Source organism: Scyliorhinus canicula, chromosome 4 (assembly GCF_902713615.1).
Source record: "Scyliorhinus canicula chromosome 4, sScyCan1.1, whole genome shotgun sequence".
Lineage (NCBI taxonomy): Eukaryota > Metazoa > Chordata > Chondrichthyes > Carcharhiniformes > Scyliorhinidae > Scyliorhinus > Scyliorhinus canicula.
Genome location: NC_052149.1, coordinates 232,525,035 through 232,543,394, shown reverse-complemented (window position 1 = coordinate 232,543,394; position 18,360 = coordinate 232,525,035). Strand labels below are relative to the sequence as shown.

At 53.4% G+C, this 18,360-nt stretch overlaps 1 protein-coding gene across 1 annotated transcript in view; it reads left to right on the top strand.

Moving 5' to 3' along the window:
* Positions 1–18,360, top strand: part of tnip1 (TNFAIP3 interacting protein 1) — a 90,625-nt gene that overhangs the window by 12,478 nt on the left and 59,787 nt on the right. The window contains exons 2-4 of the mRNA XM_038793558.1: positions 4,887–5,027; positions 6,492–6,589; positions 15,540–15,608. Coding sequence (XP_038649486.1) covers positions 4,887–5,027; positions 6,492–6,589; positions 15,540–15,608 — 308 coding nt within the window. The remainder of the gene's footprint in view (positions 1–4,886; positions 5,028–6,491; positions 6,590–15,539; positions 15,609–18,360) is intronic.

The following is an 18,360-nucleotide window of genomic DNA, read 5'->3' as shown; positions in this document are numbered from 1 at the left end:
TCACACACACTGTACCCCAACCCACTCCCCACCCTCACACACACACTGTACCCCAACCCACTCCCCACCCTCACACACACTGTACCCCATCCCACTCCCCACCCCCCACACAGACTGTACCCCAACCCACTCCCCACCCTCACTGTACCCCATCCCATTGCCCACCCTCACACACACACACTGTACCCCATCCCACTCCCCACCCACACACACACACTGTACCCCATCCCACTCCCCACCCTCACACACACACTGTACCCCATCCAACTCCCCACCCTCACACACACTGTACCCCATCCAACTCCCCACCCTCACACACACTGTACCCCATCCCACTCCCCACCCTCACACACACACTGTACCCCATCCCACTCCCCATCCTCACACACACACTGTACCCCATCCCACTCCCCACCCTCACACACACACTGTACCCCATCCCACTCCCCACCCTCACACACACACTGTACCCCATCCCACTCCCCACCCACACCCCCTGTACCCCATCCCACACCCACCCTCACACACACTGTACCCATCCCACTGCCCACCCTCACACACTGTACCCCAACCCACTCCCCACCCACACACACACACTGTACCCCATTCCACACACACACTGTACCCCATCCCACTCCCCACCCTCACACACACACTGTACCCATCCCACTCCCCCACCCTCACACACACACTGTACCCCATCCCACTCCCCACCCACACACACTGTACCCCATCCCACTCCCCATCCCCCACACAGACTGTACACCAACCCACTCCCCACCCTCACACACACACTGTACCCCATCCCACTCCCCACCCACACACACTGTACCCCATCCCACACCCACCCTCACACACACTGTACCCATCCCACTCCCCACCCTCACACACTGTACCCCAACCCACTCCCCACCCACACACACACACTGTACCCCATCCCACTCCCTACCCTCACACACACACTGTACCCCACCCCACTCCCCACCCACTCACACTGTACCCCACCCCACTCCCCACCCAGCCACACACTGTACCCCATCCCACTCCCCACCCTCACACACAAACTGTACCCCATCCCACACCCCACCCTCACACACACACTGTACCCCAACCCACCCCCACCCTCACACTCACACTGTACCCCATCCCACTCCCCACCCTCACTGTACCCCAACCCACTCCCCACCCCCCCACACAGACTGTACCCCAACCCACTCCCCACCCCCCACACAGACTGTACCCCAACCCACTCCCCACCCCCCCACACAGACTGTACTCCAACCCACCCCCCACCCCCTACATACACACTGTACCCCATCCCATTCCCCACCCTCACTGTACCCCAACCCACCCCCACCCTCACACACACACTGTACCCCATCCCACTCCCCACCCACACACACTGTACCCCATCCCATTCCCCACCCTCACTGTACCCCAACCCACCCCCACCCTCACACACACACTGTACCCCATCCCACTCCCCACCCACACACACTGTACCCATCCCACTCCCCACCCTCAGACGCACACTGTACCCCATCCAACTCCCCACCCTCACACACACACTGTACCCCAACCCACTCCACACCCTCACACACACACTGTACCCCATCCAACTCCCCACCCTCACACATACACTGTACCCCATCCAACTCCCCACCCTCACACACTGTATCCCATCCAACTCCCCACCCTCACACACACACTGTACCCCATCCAACTCCCCACCCTCACACACTCTGTACCCCATCCACCTCCCCACCCTCACACACACACTGTACCCCATCCAACTCCCCACCCTCACACACACACACTGTACCCCATCCCACTCCCCACCCTCACACACACACTGTACCCCATCCCACTCCCCACCCTCACACACACTGTACCCCATCCAACGCCCCACCCTCACACACACACTGTACCCCATCCCACTCCCCACCCTCACACACACACACTGTACCCCATCCCACTCCCCACCCTCACACACACACTGTACCCCATCAAACTCCCCACCCTCACACACACACACTGTACCCCATCCCACTCCCCACCCTCACACACACACTGTACCGCATCCAACTCCCCACCCTCACACACACACACTGTACCCCATCCCACTCTCCACCCTCACACACACACTGTACCCCATCCAACTCCCCACTCTCACACACACACTGTACCCCATCCAACTCCCCACCCTCACACACACACTGTACCCCATCCCACTCCCCACCCTCACACACACTGTACCCCAACCCACTCCCCACCCTCACACACACACTGTACCCCATCCAACTCCCCACTCTCACACACACACTGTACCCCATCCAACTCCCCACCCTCACACACACACTGTACCCCATCCAACCCCCCACCCTCACACACACACACTGTACCCCAACCCACTCCCCACCCTCACACACACACTGTACCCCATCCAACCCCCCACCCTCACACACACACTGTACCCCATCCCACTCCCCACCCTCACACACACACTGTACCCCATCCAACTCCCCACTCTCACACACACACTGTACCCCATCCAACTCCCCACCCTCACACACACACTGTATCCCATCCCACTCCCACCCTCACACACACACTGTACCCCATCCCACTCCCCACCCTCACACACACTGTACCCCATCCCACACCCCACCCTCACACACACACTGTACCCGAAAAGTGACCCAGTTTTGTTTTAAGGAGGATGTGAGAAGTCTGTGCGATTTTCATTGGGGAAGGTGATTGCTCTTCTGGGAGGCTCGCACTGTTGCTCTACATGGAAGCGTCTCTAATGAATCCATCAAGGAAGAGGCGTTATGCCTTTAGCCACAGACTGGTTAGAATGTGTTACTGACTCCCACAGCGAGCGATCGAGGTGGATAGTATCGCTGTAATCAAGGGAAATCATTAAAGGTGAAGCACTGAAATCGGAGTTGGATGGGCGTGACAGGATGATTGTGCATAACGTATCCTCCAGCATGGGACTGCTGGGCCGAATGGCCTGTTTCTGGCTAATTCCTGGGTGCGCTCAGGATTCGGAACTGGAGCCCAGCTTGTCCATTCCACGGAGGTATTTAATCCCGGAATATTTACCCCTCTGCCTGGTGTAAGGGCATCGTCTGCTCCGCTTAATTTGTGAGGGCCTCCTCCTGAAACAGTTCGATGGGAATGAGGGGGAATACGAGTGTGGAATTACTCTTCCATTTTAAATCTTTAAACCCCCCCCCCACACATTTCTTTGACAGTAGGAATAGCCAATGTTTAAAGAGTAAATCCAGTCAGGGACTATATTGGTTTGCTATTAAAAAAAAGTTAATAAATTTAAAGCAGCAGCAACTAGTTTGTATAACGCTCTTAAAGGTAGTAAGGCATCCTAGTGTGCCTCATTCAAGCATTCTAAAGCAATATTCACACCGATGTATTAATAAGGACGTATTGGCAAAGGTCGGCAGTGGTTTGGATGAAGGGTTGGATGTTAGGGAGCAGCTTAATGCAGGAGAGGGCAAGGTATGGGCGGCACGATAGCACAGTGGTTATCACTGTTGCTTCACAGCGGCAGGGTCCCAGGTTCGATTCCCGGCTTGGGTCACTGTCTGTGCGGAGTCTGCACGTTCTCCCCGTGTCTGGGTGGGATTCCTCCGGGTGCTCCGGTTTCCTCCCACAAGTCCCGAAAGACGTGCCTGTCAGCTGACATTCTGAATTCTCCCTCTGTGTACCCGAACAGGTGCCGCAATGTGGCGACTAGGGGATTTTCACAGTAACGTCATTGCAGTGTTAATGTCAGCCTACTTGTGACAATAAAGATTATTATTATAGAGCAGTCGGAAATTTCGGCAGGTTTCTTTCTGGTGTTCAAGGCCAAGGCAGCTCAAGAAATGACCGATTGACGTCACGGGTGGGAAATTGAGGCCAAATTCAGATCAGCTGTGATCTTGCCAATTTTCCTTATTTTGTCACGGGGGGGGGGGGGTCACTGACAAGGTACCAGCCTCCCCGAACAGGCGCCGGAATGTGGCGACTAGGGGCTTTTCACAGTAACTTCGTTTGAAGCCTACTCGTGACAATAAGCCATTTTCATTTCATTTCTTGTCAAGGTCAGCATTTTGTTGTCCGTTCCTAACTGCCTCAGACTGAGTGGCTTGCTGGGTCATTTCAAAGGGCTGTCGGGACTCTACCTCATAGCTGTGGATCTGGAGTCAGATGTAGGCCAGAGCCGGGGAAGGGCGGCAGACGTTCGTCCCAGATGGGTTTTGTCAATGATCGACAATGGCTTCATTCAACTTTTCAATTCCAGGATTTTATTGAAGTCAAATTTCACCATCTGCCGAGGTGGGATTGGAACCTGGGGCCCCCCAGAGCCTGATATTATTACTAGTCCAGTGAGAGTACCACCACCTTCCCTCCTAGGCCAATAGATCTTTCCCTGGGTGTGGTGGTGTCCAGAACTGTTCACAGTGTCTCCAGGTCTAACCAGGATGGAATCAACCCCCTTGTGTTCTAGAATTCGAGACATAAACTGCAACATTCAATTCGATGACACCCCTCCCTGTACCTGTTCATGATACTTTCATTCTCTAGGCGTATGAATCTGCCCCACCTGCTGATAAATGTTTACAACAACACAGATCCAGGGTTATGGGGTGGGGACTGGAAAGAGGAGTTGACTCCAGGATTGAGGGATCAGGGTGATCGGATAGGATTGGGCGGAGATTAAATGGCTGGGTGGAGTCAGTGATAGGGTAGTGGTGTTAAGGGGCTGTGGGAGGAACGTGGTTGATGGGCTGAATGGCTCTCTCGGGCTGTTTGCACTCCCCTGCTCTTTGCTGGTGTTGCCGCCTGTGTGAATCCTGTGAAATCGCTCTCTGCCCCAGGTAACCTGCTGGAGGAATCTCAGGCCGAAGCCACGAAACTGCGGCAGAAGGTGGAGGAACTGGTGGGTCAAGATGTTCTGAAGTCCACAAGTTTATCATCCTGGGAAATGAACAGCTCGGCGCATGCCAGTGATGTACAAGGTATGAAACGGGGGAACGGAGAGTGAAAACTGGGGAACAGTACCGTGGGCGGCACGGTAGCACAGTGGTTAGCACTGTTGCTTCACAGCAGCAGGGACCTGGGTTCGATTCCCGGCTGGGTCTCTGTCTGTGCGGAGTCTGAACGTTCTCCCCGTGTCTGGGTGGGTCCCCTCCGGGTGCTGCGGTTTCCTCCCACAAGTCCCGAAAGATGTGCTTGTTAGGTGAATTGGACATTCTGAATTCTCCCTCTGTGACCCGAACAGGCGCCGGATTGTGGCGACTAGGGGCTTTTCACAGTAACTTCATGGCAGTGTTAATACTTGTGACACTAATAAAGATTATTATTATTATTAGCGTACTGGTCTGAACTGGGGCGGGATTCCACCCGGCATGACGGAGGGTCCCGGGCGTAGGGGAGTGGCGCCAACCACTCCGGGGTCGGGCCACCCAGAGGTAGGGAATTCTCCGCACCTTTGGGGGCCAGCCCCGCGCCGGAGCGGTTGGCACCAGAAGACTGGCGCAAAAACCGGCGCCCCCGGCAGCGGGGCTGGCCGAAAGGCTTTCACCGGTTGGCGCATGCGCGATGTGGGGTTCTCTTCCACTCCGCCGTGGCGGCCGCGGAAGAGAAATAGTGCACCCAGGGCACTGGCCCGGAGTCTGAGCGGGGGGCCCCGATCGCGGGCCTGGCCACTGTGGGGGCACCTCCCGGGGTCCGATCGCCCCCCACCCCCCCCCCAGGACCCCGGGGGCCCGGTCGTGCCGCCGATCCCGCCGCCACTAGAGGTGGTTCAAACCTCGGCAGCGGGAGAGGCCTCCCAGCGGCGGGACTTCGGCCCATCGCGGGCCGGAGAATCGCCGCAGGGGCCTCGCTGACCCCTGCTGGGGGTCGGAGAATTTCGTCCCTGGTGTTCCATTTTAAGATACACAAGACCAGTTGAGAGCAGTTTCCCCAGTCTTTGCTGTTTTTCCCAGTGTGTCCTCCACACTATTTCCAGCGCGGTGGGGAGATGATTTCTGGATCCGATGGGAATGGTATTTCCTTGGGACTGACGCTGGTCTCCGATTTACTCAAATCTGCCCTGCGGCCTGAGGGCCCCACTTCGTGACCGGTTTTAATCTGTTCCCCCCACCTCACCCTCCCATTTAACGCTTCGAAAGTATTGTAATATATTGGCAAGCGATTACGTTGCCCTGGATTTTATTGGCTTTGATAATCCTCTGGTCTGAATGAATGTGGAGCCCAGTCAGAACCTGTGCTTCCCTCACCCTGGGCTCGAACGTCCGGCTGTCCCACCTGTGGGAAGGGTGAGACCTTCTGCACACCGGGGTCAAGCAAAACCCGGAGAGAAATCCTTTCTGTCAAGCAAACTTTACGTGCAGAATAATTTAGAGAATAAATCACCTCCGATTGTTATTTTTTGAGGGTTAGATGCCGAATGTTAACGAACGCTTTGCTTGTTGTAGATTCTCTTCCAGCTTCGGCCCATCAGCACCAATCTGACTTGGGCACAACTGGCAAACTGGAGCCGGAGGCCAAAGCTGAAGCAAAGCCCTCGTCCAGTGTGAGTATTGACCCCACCCCCCATTCCCGCTGTTTCTGTTGTCTGATTCTCTGGGTGTTGAGCCTCTGAGCTCCTTCCTGACTGCCGACTGCTTCAAGTTCCCGACCTCCTATCCCATCCTTTCCTGCAGAACTCTCCCCACTTCAAACCCCACCCTCGCCACTAACGGAAAGGAAATATTTTTTTTCCAAATCCAAGCTGGTTGTCACGCCGACCTCTTGGTCTTCAAGTTACCCCCCCCCCCACCTTCCTCCTAACACCCCGCACATCATCTCTTGTACTCATTCAATCCCTGATGGGCGGCCACACTCTGGGCCTGGGTCCTTGCCTCGTGTCTCTCTGGAGATTCTGGTTTGGATGCCGGAGATCTGGTTGGCTCTTGTCACCCGAGAGAAAGCTGCCCAGGCCCGAGTTGATTGAGTGATGTTGTCAGGAGGTAAACGTGGGCTCCAACCCTCCTGAGCAATGCATCGAATCATGTAGCTCACTTATTTGTCAAGGGCTGCAGCACCGTTGTCTTAGTGGAGAGGCAGGCTTTGTACTTCAGCAATCCACAAAGGGATGAGGCCTGAGGCCGAGACGTGAACTTTAACCTGAGGCCTGGGATGTGTACCTTGGCCCAGGGAAGGTGAAATCTCCCCAGTTGGGTAGCTCCCAGTTAATAAGTAACATCCGTGAAGTTCCACTAGTTGGAGATTGTTGGAACCAACAATTCTACGGACACGTGCTTGTAGGATTAGAATAGCGGTTTTAATATACTCACAACAGAGCCAGCCTGTTAGCCATTGAACTTTCGGTGAACTGGCCGGCTGACCATGTGGCACTGATCTTTATACAGCAGCTCCCGGGGGAGGAGTCCTGGGCGGAGCCAAGGGAGAAGCCCAGTACAACTCGAGCATTCCCAGAGCTGCTCCCCCTGGTGGTCAGGTAGTGCAACTGCACTTACAATATAGACTCATGTATATACAGATTATAATCCGGTGTGAATCACATTCACCACAGAGAGCTAAAGCTTCCTCATGATTTATTAGCCATGCGATCAGGTGATTGTTAAACAAATCTGCTTAAACGTGAGAAATATTTCCATCTATAATTGGTGAAATAGAATTCACTCTTTAATTCTCACTCATTGATTTAAGAAAAAAAGAACGTTTCGGGATGTGGAAAGGCTGATATTTATTCGTCGACTCCATCAGCCCCAAGATGGTGCTTTGTGACTTACTAGGCCACTTGAGAGGGCATTTGGCATTGGCATGGAGGGAGAGTGATGTATAGCCTAGGTAAGGGCACAGGGTTTCTTTGCCGAAAGGCAGTAGGCACAGGAGGAGGCCATTCAACCCCTCAGATGTGCTGCACCATTCATCAAGATCATGGGTGCGGTTCAGCGGCCTCGCTGCGCCCAACATGGTATCAACATCTCGCGAGATTCAATGTAACCTCACGGCGAGGTCTGGATCTCGCTTTCACTGGGCAAGATACAAGCACGCATCAAGTATGCGTTGGCCCGATTCATCAGCGAGGACCCAACCGGGCGCCATTTGGTATTGGCTCACAAAGATGTAATGACACCTCGGAGGAGGGAGGGGGGGGTGAGGGTGAGGCCCCTGGGTGGTAGGGCACTGGGCAGGGTGGCACCCTGGCACTACCCCCCCCCCCTCCGGCATCTGGACACCTTAAGATTGCCAACCTGGCACCAACTCACCAATGCAATAAATGACTTAAAAGAGGGGCCATGACGGAGACCCTCACCGACGCCAAAAAGACCCAGCCCAGCAAGTGTCGCAGCATCAAGAGTCACCCTGCTAAACACGCCGTTCAGCAGACTTAACTGAGACCGCTGAATCGTGCTCACGGCTGACCTGCATTTCAAATCTCCGACATGCCTTGATACCTTGTCCAGCAAAAGGATTTTGCAATGAGATTTACAATTCTTTATTGACCGAGCATCTACTCTTTTTTAATGAGAGTCTGCTGCCGGGAAATTATCGGACACGCCGACCAGTTTATTATTAAAACGTTTACCCAGGTGCCTGTGAAGGTGGGTCTCGCTCGCCTCTTCCGTCCGATCTCTGGTCCGCCGTGGAGTCTTCTCCGTCGCCTTTGAGTCCCGTCTTCGCTGAGGAGGATCTCGGGGTGTTTGTTCTTATCCCCCTCTTTGCGCCCTTCCAGAACTTTCTCTTGCCCTCAGCAATGAGGTCACTGAGCGGGGCTTGCAACACCCCAATGGAGTTGCTGATTGCAACTCTGCAGGGCACCCGGTACGATGTCAGGTACATTGTCTGCAGGTAACCTTACACCTATATAAGGTGATATGGGTGCCAGAAAGTCTGGCTTCATCTGGGCGGTCCACAACAATCGATCCATTTGAATGGGGCCGATTATCTCCTGATGTTTACAGGACAGGCCCAGACTTGCCCTGGCTGTCTGTCTCTGCCCAGCGTATTCGAGTTTGGCTGTTTGACTTCCCAGCAGGCCTAACTGTGATTCTCACTATGATTAGAGGCCGTTGGCCATTTTACCACGAGTGACTTCCACATGTCTTATCGATTGGGGTTTTTCAGAAAATCCCCCCCTCCCACAATTATGGGGAGTACGGAACTAGTGGTCGCGCCACTGGGCTTGTACTCCAGAGGCCCAGACTCATGCTCTGGGGACACGGGTTCAAATCCCCCTACACCAGCTTGGGGGATTTAAATTAAATTCATAAAATCTGGAATTGAAAACGAGTTTTAGTGACGGTGACCATGACAACCATCAGAGATTGTTGTAAAAACCCATCTGGGTCACTAATGTCCTTTAGGGAAGGAAATCTGCCGTCCTTACCTGGTCTGGCCTACAGTGTGACTCCAGACCCACAGCAATGTGGTTGACTCTTGGGTGTCCCTCCGACATGGCCAAGCGAGGCACTTAGTTCAAGCAGTTAAGGATGGACATCAAATGCTGGCCCAGCCAGTGAGACCACATCACATGAAAGAAATCTGGCAACTTCATGTTCACAGTTACCATTTATTATAAACAAACAATTTTATATCTCGAACTATCATGATGGGATTTTGAACGAGTGTTCTCTGGTTTACTAGACCAGTAATAATATCAATCTGATCTCAAATGCAAATTGTCCGCTGACTATATTGGATGAGTATGTTCAAGGTTAAAAGTCCATTTTAATGGTGACTTCCGGTGGCGGCTATGAAGGACTAAGTCGCACATTTCGTGGCTCCCGCTCTGTTCGGACTTTTGAACCTTTCCCCCCCTATTTTCTACCGGACTTGAATTGTAAAAGTGAAGGCAGAGGCAATTGTGTACTGAATTCCAACATCGGTGCATTGGAGAGAAGGACTAGAAGTGCTCGTAAAGGCAGAAACAGAAAGACAGAGAAGGCTTGGACTGAAGCTGAAGCGGGAGACAGCATGGCAGAGGTCCGGACCTCTGGCTTGTCGACCCAGCGGTCAACGGAGCAGCTGATGCAAGTTATTCAGGAAGGCTTTGCTAAGCAGAAACGGGACTGCTTGGACCTGATATCAGAGTCAATTGAGTGGCTGGAGCTTAGATTGGATGCCCAAGATCGGGCGATCCAGAAGGTGGAGAAAGCGCTGGCTGAGCAGGAGGAATATCAAACTGTGGTGGAGTTGGAGGTGGGGATGCTGAGAGACCAGCAGAAGAAGCTCCTGGAGAAGGTGGAGGACCTAGAGAATAGGTCCCGCCGGCAGAACTTGAGAATCGTTGGGCTCCCGGAGGGGTCCGAAGGAGCGGACGGTAGGGCATACATCGCAGATATGTTTGAGAAGCTGCTGGGGAATGGGGCATTCTCCTGACCCTTGGAGTTGGACAGGGCTCACAGAGCACTCGCGAGGAAGCTGCGAGCGGGAGACATCATCCCCCCCCCCCCCCCCCCCCCCCCCCCCCCGAGGGCAATGGTGGTGAGATTCCACAGGTACTTAGATAAGGAGCTCATTCTACAGTGGGCCAGCAGACACCGAGCTGTAAGTGGGACAATAGTATCCTGCGGGTTTACCAAGACCTGAGTGCAGAGGTGGCCAGGGGAAGAGCAGGCTTTAACCAGATTAAGTCGATCCTTTTTAAGAAAAAGGTGAAGTCCGGACTGTTGTATCCGGCCCGTCTCTGGGTCACGTACGAGGAGCAGCACTTTTATTTCGAGTCACCTGAGGACGCGCTGGACTTCGTGAAAAGGAAAGGACTGGCGGTGGCTGAGAGCTTTTGAACTTTGCTGCAACGTTCGTTTTTTTTCCTTTTTGTTTCTCTGTTCTTTTTTGTTAAATGTTTCTCGTTTTTCATTTTGTGGAAGTTGTCTGTAATGCCTTCTGTATTGATTTGGGACCAGTGGCAGAGCTGAGTGAGTTAAGTTTTAATTTGCACTGTTGAGGGGTGGAGGTGTGCTTGTTTAGGTTTTGGTGTTTTTCTGTTGCGCAATTGTGTGGGGATTGTTTGATGTTGGAGTGTGTTTGTATGAGCGGAGGGTTAGGAGGGAACAATAGGTGGGAGACTATCCGGCGCCAGGGGTGGGGGCCACCAAGCTAGCTGGACGGCAAGCTCACGGAAGTGTAGTGGGGGGTGTGCATATGTTTGGTTTATCGAAGGGGTTGGGTTACAGAGTGTTGTTACTGGGGGGGAAGGGGGGGGGGAATGTTCTGCTGACAAGGGAGGGACTTGTGCGGAGGGACAGAGAGGAGGTTGGGGCGGGGGCTGCCTGGGGGCGGGCCGGTGGAGGCGTGGAGCATGGGCTGGAGGCGGGCTCAAAAAAGGGGATGGCTGATCGGTGACTGGGGCGACAATGAGCCCCCCAACTAGGCTGCAATGAGCCCCCCAACTAGGCTGATCACCTGGAATGTTTGAGGGTTAAATGGACCGGACAAGAGGACACGCATGTTCGCGCATCTGAGGGGACTGAAGGCGGACGTGGTAATGTGGCAGGAGACGCACCTTAGAGTAACTGACCAGATTAGATTGAGGAAAGGTTGGGTCAGTCAGGTCTTTCACTTGGGACTGGATTCAAAGACTAGAGGTGTCGCAATCCTGATCAATAAGCGGGTGGTGTTTGAGGCGGGTAGAATAGTATCGGATGTGGGAGGTCGATACATTATGGTTAGTGGGAAACTGGAGGGGGTGCAGGTGGTATTAGTGAATGTGTATGCGCCAAATTGGGATGATGTGGAGTTTATAAAGAGGATGCTGGGGAAGATACCGGACCTGGACTCGCACAGATTGGTCATGGGAGGGTACTTCACACAGTTATTGACCCTGGCTTGGACCGGTCAAGCTCAAAAACGGGCAGGGTGCCAGCAATGGCAAAGGAACTAAAAGGGTTCATGGAGCAGATGGGGGGGGGGGGGGGGGGGGGGGGGGGGGGGGTGGACCCATGGAGATTTGGGCAGCTGAGGGTGATGGAGTTATCCTACTCACATGTGCATAAAGTGTACTCCTGGATTGATTTCTATATTTTGAGCAGGGCCTTATTGGCAGGGGTGGTGGACACGGGGTACCCAGCGATTACAATCTCAGATCATGCCCCGCACTGGGTTGACCTACAGGTTAGTAAAGACAGTAACCAGTGCCCGCACTGGAGGTTAGATGTGGGATTTTTGGCTGACGAAGGGGTGTGTGAGCAGCTGAGGAAATGTATTCAGAACTACCTGCAGGTCAACGACACGGGGGAAATTTCAGCAGCGGTGGTCAGAGGGGAGCTGATCTCGATACGGGCCCACAGGGAGAAGGTGGACAGAGCAGAGACGGACCGACTAGTAAAGGAGATGCGACAGATCGACAGGAGGTATGCGGAGACCCCAGAGGCAGGGCTTTTAAGGGAACGGCGGAGGCTACAGGCTATAGGCAGAGTTCGGCTTGTTAACCACAGGGAGGGTGGTGGAGCAGCTGAGAAAGGCGAGGGGGGCGATCTATGAGTATGGAGAGAAGGCCAGCAGAATGCTTGCCAAGCAGCTTAGAAAGAGGGAGGTAGCCAGGGAGATAGGGACAGTAAATGACGGAGATGGGAACCTGGTTGGAGATTCAGCAGGGGTGAATAAGGCATTTAACGATTTCTACAGGAGGCTGTATAGGTCGGAACCCCCTACGGGGCCGGAGGGGATGAGGCACTTGTTGGAGGGGCTGAATTTCCTAAAGGTGGACGGGGAGCTGGTAGAAGGGCTGGGGGCCCCTGATCGGGTTGGAAGAGATAGTGGAGGGTCTGAAGGCCATGCAGGCGGGTAAAGCCCCGGGGCCAGACGGGTACCCAGTGGAGTTTTACAAAACGTTCTCTGGGATATTGGGGCCGGTGTTGATGAGGATGTTCAATCAGGCAACAGAGCGTGGGGTGCTTCCCCATCACAGGCCACGATTTCGCTGATTCTGAAGCGGGACAAGAACCTGGAGCTGTGTGGGTCCTACAGGCCGATATCCCTGTTGAATGTGGACGCCAAACTGCTGGCCAAAATCTTGTCCTCCAGGATTGAGGATTGTGTTCCGGACGTTATTGGGGAGGACCAGACGGGGTTTGTTAAGGGTAGGCAGTTGGTGGCCAATATAAGAAGGCTGTTAAATGGGATCATGATGCCCCCGGAAGGTAGGGAGGTGGAGGTAGTGGTTGCAATGGATGCAGAAAAGGCTTTTGATCGGGTAGAATGGGAATATCTATGGGAAGTACTGGGATGGTTCGGATCTGGGCGGGGCTTTATTGACTGGGTCAGGTTGCTGTATCAGGCTCCTGTGGCAAGTGTCCGGACAAATAGGACAACCTTGGACTACTTTAGACTGCACCAGGGGACGAGACAGGGAATGGGACCGGCTGCATAAATTAAATCTGGCCCATCTAGTGGACCAAATGAAGGATGATTTTCGGACATTGGACGTGCTCCTGTTGTTATTAGCAGGGAGGGTGCGGACGGTGAAGATGACTGTCCTCCTGAGATTCCTGTTTGTGTTTCAATGTCTCTCCATCTTTATTCCGCGGTCCTTTTTTAAATGGGTCAACAAACTGATCATTGTCTTTGTTTGGGTTGGCAAGACTCCGCGGGTAAGGAAGGTAATGATTGAGTGGAGTCGGGGAGAGGGCGGGCTGGCACTGCCAAATTTTAGTAACTGTTACTGGGCGGCGAATATAGCCATGATCAGGAAGTGGGTGGTGGGGGAGGGGTGGCATGGGATGGTATGGAGGTGGCTTCATGCAAGGGCACCAGTCTGGAGGCATTGGTAACGGCGCCTCTGCCATTCCTGCCGGCATGGTACTCCACCAGCCCCATGGTGTTGGCGGCCCTGAGAGTCTGGGGGCAATGGAGGAGACATGTGGGAGCAGAGGGAGCATCGGTCTGGGCCCCAATCTGTAATAATCACCAGTTTGCCCCGGGAAGTATGGATGGGGGGTTCCGGATATGGCGGAGAGCAGGGATTGAGAGGATGGGGGGATATGTTTATAGAGGGAGCTTTCCGAGTATAAGGGTGCTGGAGGAGAAGTTTGGGTTGGCGAGGGGAAACAAATTCAGGTACCTGCAGGTGCGGCACTTCCTACATAAACAGGTGTCAACCTTCCCGCTCCTACCGCTAAGGGGGATTCAGGACAGGGTAGTTTCCAGAGGGTGGGTGGGAGAAGGCAGCGTCTCGGACATTTACAAGGAATGTATGGGGTCAGAGGAGACGCAGACTGAGGAGCTGAAGCGCAAGTGGGAGGAGAGATAGAGGATGGTCTCTGGGCGGATGTGTTAAGCAGAGTCAGCGCGTCCACAACATGTGCCAGGCTCAGCCTGATACAATTCAAGGTTGTTCATCGGGCTCACATGACCAGGTTCTTTGGGGTAGAAGACAGGTGCGCAAGGTGTGCGGGAGGACCAGTGAACCATGTCCACATGTTCTGGACATGCCCGAAGCTTAAGGGATTCTGGCAGGGGTTTGCAGATGTCATGTCCACGGTGTTAAAAACAAGGGTGGCACCGAGTCCAGAAGTGGCGATTTTTGGGATGTCGGAAGATCCGGGAATACAGGAGGAGAAAGACGCAGACATTCTGGCCTTTGCTTCCCTGGTAGCCCGGAGACGGATACTATCAGCTTGGAGGGACTCAAAGCCCCCGAAGTCGGAGACCTGGCTATCGGTCATGGCTAGCTTTCTCTGGAGAAAATCAAGTTCCCCTTGAGAGGGTCAATGTTAGGGTTCACCCGGAGGTGGCAACCGTTCGTCAACTTCTTCGCGGAAAATTAATCGTCAGCAGAAGTGGAGGGGGGAGGGGGTTAGTTTAGCTTAGAATAGGGGGTTAATAAAGGTGGGACCTGTAGGGAGGGAGACGGCTTTTGCACTACGTTTATAGTTTCATGAACATTGTTTTATTGTGGTGTTATATAATACCAAAAAATACCTCAATAAAATGTTTATTTTTGAAAACAAAAGTCCATTTTAATACTTTTAAGGGAATCAAGGGATTTGGGGAGTGGGTAGGAAAGTGTAGATGAGCCATGATCAGATTGAGTAGTGGGACAGGCTCGAGAGGCCAAGTGGTTCGCTCCTGCTCCTATTCCCTGATGAGCTAGCATGGGCACGATGGGTCAAATGACCACTCTCTTAAGTGTGCTGACCCTGAAGATGTTCTCGGAAACAATTCCACCAGCAGCTGGTTATGCATCTATTTATTTTTTAATAAGAGGCTATTTAGCGTGGCCAATCCTCCTGCCCTGCATATCTTTGGGTTGGTGGGGGGTGGGACCCACGCAGACACTGGGAGAATGTGCAAACTCCACACGGACAGTGACCCGGGGCCGGGATCGAACCCGGGTCCTCAGCACCGTGGGGCAGCAGTGCTAACCACTGTGCCACCGTGCTGCCACGGTTATGTATCTGAATAGAATTCCCTATCTCGGTCGCTGCACCTGCCAGTGAATGAAATATATTCCATGTCAAGTATTTTAGGTGATATGTAGAGTTGGTTGTAATCACAGTGGTTTATTTTTTAAGGGTTCGTCCTCCGAGTTTGAGGTGGTGAGTGCAGATGACAAGAAAGAGACAAAGGAAGAATGTGCTGAGGTGAGTGTGACTTACTTTTAAAATTATTTCACAGGATGTGGGAGCACTGGCTGGGCCAGCATTTATGGCCTGTCCCTAATTATCCTCGAGAAGGGGCTGGTGGGCTGCCTTCTTGAACCGCTGCAGTCCCCGAGGTGTAGGTACGCCCACCATGCTGTTAGGGAGGGACTCCAGGAGTTTGACCCAGCCACAGTGAAGTCGCTGATATATTTCCAAGTCAGGATAGTGAGTGGCTTCGGGGGTGGGGGTGACCCTCCCAGGTTGGGGGGGGGGTTCCCAGGTATCTGCTGCTCTTGTCCTTCTAGAAAGCAGAGGTGGTGGGTTTGGAAGGAGCTGTCTGAGGAACCGTGGTGAGTTGCTGCAGTGCATCTTGTCGATGGTACACACGGCTGCCACTGTGCGGCGATGGTAAACGCGATGCCAATCAAGCGGGGCTGCTTTGTCCTGGGTGGTGTTGAGCTTCTTGAGTGTTGTTGGAGCTGCACTCACCCAGGCAAGTGGAGAGTATTCCATCACACTCCAGACTTGTGCCTTGTAGATGGTGGACAGGCTTTGGGGAGACAGGAGGTTCAGCATGTCAGCCTCTGACCTTCTAGCCAGTGTATTTATGTGGTTTGATGTATATTGGGGATGGGCTGCCATATGTGGGGTGAGGGGTGGGCGAGGGATATTATGCTCAGAAAATTCTGATTGGTCTTTCTCTCTCTCTCTTGCACAATCCCCCCCCCCTCCCCCACCCCCGCCTCCAATTTCTGGCCCATGATTTCTACCAGCTCTGATTTCCTTTGATGTTGATTGAGGGATAAATATTGGCCCAGGCTAACAGGGAGAAATCCCTGGCTCCTCTTCCCAATAGGAATGTTGTGGGATCTTACTCTTCCTCTTAGGCAGTCCTCGAGATTGAGGTGACTTGCTTCCACTCTGGTTCGATAGGCTCTGAGATGGTGGATGAGTCCAGTCCACGATGGTGTTTGAAGGGTTGAGTAGACGGGTTGTTGGGACAAAAACAGAAAATGCTGGACAACCTCAGCAGGTCTGACAGCAGCTGTGGAGAGAGAAGGGAGCTGAAACTTCGAGACGCTTTTGTCAAAGCTGTTGTTGTTGGGAGGTTGGTAGGCTCCATCCCACTGCCTCGATTCCGCCTCGGCTCAGTCACGACAATGCCCCTCGATGTTCAGCGCTTTCCCGGGTGAGTCTTGTCCATCTTGGTCAGTCCCAGGCCAGGATCTCCCATGAGTCAGTGGGGGTGTTTGACCTCTATTCGGAATGCTTTGCGAACATCTTTGTAGATCTCTGAAGATCTGACCACATCTCCTTGGGTGGGGGTGGGGGCGGGCAGACAGACAGCTTCCCATTTTAGCATCTCATGTGAAAGACAGTGTGGTGTCCATCCAGACTCCCGGGGGTTTGAATCCACAACCTTGTGACTGCGAGCCGTGTGTGCTAACCACTGAGCCACGTCCGGAAAAGGAAATGATTTGTGACCAGGGACTGTCGCTGAAATGCTAACTCTGTTTCTCTCTTCAGCTGCCAGACTGGCTGAATGATTGTTGTCGTCATATATTTTTTTTACACATAGAGTACCCAATTATTTTTTTTCCCCAATTAAGGGGCAATTTAGCGTGGCCAATCCACCTAACCTGCACATAGATCATAGATCATAGAATTTACAGTGCAGAAGGAGGCCATTCGGCCCATCGAGTCTGCACCGGCTCTTGGAAAGAGCATCCTACCCAAGGTTAACACCTCCACCCTATCCCCATAACCCAGTAACCCCACCCAATACTAAGGGCAATTTATCATGGCCAATCCACCTAACCTGCACATCTTTGGACTGTGGGAGGAAACCGGAGCACCCGGAGGAAACCCATGCAGACACGGGGAGAACGTGCAGACTCCGCACAGACAGTGACCCAAACCGGGAATCGAACCCGGGTCCCTGACGCTGTGAAGCCACAGTGCTAACCACCGTGCCACTGAGGGAGTGCTGCACTGTCAGAGGAGCTGTTCATTTCTATGCGGCGTTAACCCAAAATTCTGCCTTCATGCTCCAGTGGTTGCAAAATAAAATCCTACGGCCCCGATTTAAGGAGGAGGCGAGTTCTCCTCTGGGTCCTGAGGCCAATAGTTATCCCACAACCAACCTCTCCAAAGCATCTCACTGCTGCCTGTGGCCGTTGAGTTTATACAACATGGTGACCAAGCTTCATTCGTAGCTCGGAAGCGTTTTGCGATGTCCTGTGGTCTGGACAAGGTGCTATGGAAATGCACGTTCTTTTAAAAGTATTTTCCTCAGTTCATTGGAACTGCTGATTCCCAATCTCCGGACATTTCGTTATTTGGTTGAAATGAATCCAGGGCTATTCTGGGAATTTTGTGTGTGCGTAATTGATGAATGATTAAATTTACCGGTCCGGAGTGAGCGTGTTGCACATTCCGGTCACAAACGTCCCAAGGTGAAGTAATCCAGAAGGGGGAGGGGATTAACCAGACTCTTAAAGGGACCTCGCTGATGCTAGCTTCACCTCCTTGGGTGGAATTCTCCGCTCCCGTGGAAAATCGGGAAGGCCGTCGTGAACTCGGCCGAGTTTCACAACGGCCTCGGAGGCCGCTCCTCTCACCTTATTCACCCCCACCTGGGGGGCTAGGAGCGGCACTCCGTTAATCTCAGCCGCTGGGCCTTGTCGCAGGCGTCAAGGCCCGGCGCGCCGAGAATGACGCGGCCGGCGCGCCTAATGATGTCAGCCGCGCA